Source organism: Sinocyclocheilus rhinocerous, unplaced genomic scaffold (genome assembly GCF_001515625.1).
Source record: "Sinocyclocheilus rhinocerous isolate Xijiao unplaced genomic scaffold, SAMN03320098_v1.1 scaffold550, whole genome shotgun sequence".
In the NCBI taxonomy this organism is placed as follows: Eukaryota; Metazoa; Chordata; class Actinopteri; order Cypriniformes; family Cyprinidae; genus Sinocyclocheilus; species Sinocyclocheilus rhinocerous.
The window spans coordinates 236,076-238,019 of NW_015667382.1; the positions used below are offsets into that span (position 1 = coordinate 236,076).

Consider the following 1,944-nt stretch of genomic DNA (forward strand, 5'->3'; position numbering starts at 1 on the left):
ACGTGTTTCAGAAAGGCGGGGCATAGAGGAGAAACAATAATGTACAGTATGTGGAAAATAATGTGTTTTTTGAACCTTAAACCGCATAAACACATTTCATTACACCAAATACACAAAATAATGTTCTTTTTAGCAACATCATATGACCCCTTTAATACTTTACAACTTCTATTCAAAAGGTTTTGCTCACTTTAGTGATTCCAGAAATACAGTAAACAACAGGACCACAATATTAAAATAATTTAGCAAGTCATATAATAAAACAAGTATTTAAAATGTAAATAAATAATATTGTGGATATTTGAATCTTACATTTACATTTTTACTGTTCATACAGCAATAGCACAACAATGTACATGTAGTCCTACACTGCAGTCAAAAAAATAGTTTTTATGGCCTTAGATTTGTCTCAAAGCATGATGACATTTGGCAGTGTGACCTCTGATGTGTGGGCAAGCAACAGATATTCTCCACAGTCTTCACTGTGATGGCAGTGGTGGAACAGACAAAGAGTGCTGGATACCCCACACCTCTAGAAACTGGATCTTGAAGCATCCCCTGCAGAGAGGTGGACTCTCAAATGTATCACAGTGTTCAGAAGATCCAGCTGTCAGATCTGCCTGCAGGTGCAGCGCGTGGCCATCATCACCACCTGCAGGATAGAGACCACACACTAAGAGCCGTAAGTAAAGCAGTGTATACACAACATTTATTAGAGGCTATTTTTCCCAGTAATGTTGACACATAGGCAGCGTAACAGCACGTTTGCAGGTGAAATGTGCATTCAGGGCATGCAAATATTAGCCTGAGAGGCTGTCACATTGTTTATAATAATAATAGGGGATAACTGAGCCTGAATTACATGCTGAAACCTTTCATGTCATTAAAGATAAAAAAAACAGCTTACCAATAAAAAGTGCCTCATCATTTCCTGCCATGAATTTGAAGGTTGACAATGTGCAGAATGATGCAGACTCATATCTTTGGTTCTGAGAGGCTCCAGTGGGTCTGTCCACATGAGTGCTTAGCAGAGAGCTAACGGAGAGAGTTTGTTTCTGATGAGAGGAATCACATTTGTCAGACATCCCAGAGATCTGCACCACTGGACGCTGGAACCGTTCCATTCCTGGTCGTAGCTGAAAAGTTGATTTGATTAACTTATACAAATCATATTCTTGTGCATACAATGCAACATGTAGTTTAAAGCACAATAAATCAATTGAATCAGATGGCAAATGTAGACTTACTCACAGTGAAAACAAAACACTCTCCTGTGCCAAAGAACTTAAATCCCTTTTCATCACAATTCTTCTGAGCCCAATCAGAAGACAAGAAAGCCCCACAAATCTGTGTTGCCATGAGGCCAAGCAAAAGCAAATCAAAATTTAGCAAAATACTGTGTATTTATGTATTTTCTGTAAGAAAAAAAAAAAATGCATACATACCTCCTCATCTTCAGTTTTCAAGAGTAAAACGGTTGGATCATGCCCCTCAACTTTGGAATAAAACCTAGCAGGAAAATGATTATTTTTAAAGAAATTAATACTTTTGTTCAACCAGGATGCATGTCAAAAGTGACAGTAAAGACTTTTAAATTTTTACAAAAAAATCTACTTCAAATGAATACTGTTATTTTCAACTTTATAGTTAGCAAAGAATCCTGAAAAAAGTATAATAATTTCCATCATAATTTTATTTACAGCACAACTGTTCCTTCGAACTGCGTCCTCTAGGGGTCGCTATGGGGAACACCTCGTCGTGACCCGTGTCTGAAGCATACATTGAAAAAACACTAACAACACGTTGGCCGGCGACAGCCATGACGTCACTACCGGTGCGACTATAGTATAAATAGGTGCCGGGAGAACACATCATCCTCTTCTTCGTCTTCATTGACTGTTCTGTTTGAAGCATGCATTTCCAAGGAAAAAGTAAGAGCTATCT

The 1,944-nt window shown here is 38.0% G+C and overlaps 1 protein-coding gene across 1 annotated transcript in view; it reads right to left on the reverse strand.

The window, feature by feature from the left end:
* Positions 1–479: 479 nt before the first annotated feature.
* Positions 480–1,944, reverse strand: part of LOC107733892 (TBC1 domain family member 24-like) — a 7,260-nt gene continuing 5,795 nt past the window's right edge. Inside the window, exons 4-6 of the mRNA XM_016545733.1 lie at positions 1,446–1,509; positions 908–1,136; positions 480–652 (exon numbers count right to left, since the gene is read on the reverse strand). Of these exons, the coding sequence (XP_016401219.1) occupies positions 480–652; positions 908–1,136; positions 1,446–1,509 (466 nt within the window). The remainder of the gene's footprint in view (positions 653–907; positions 1,137–1,445; positions 1,510–1,944) is intronic.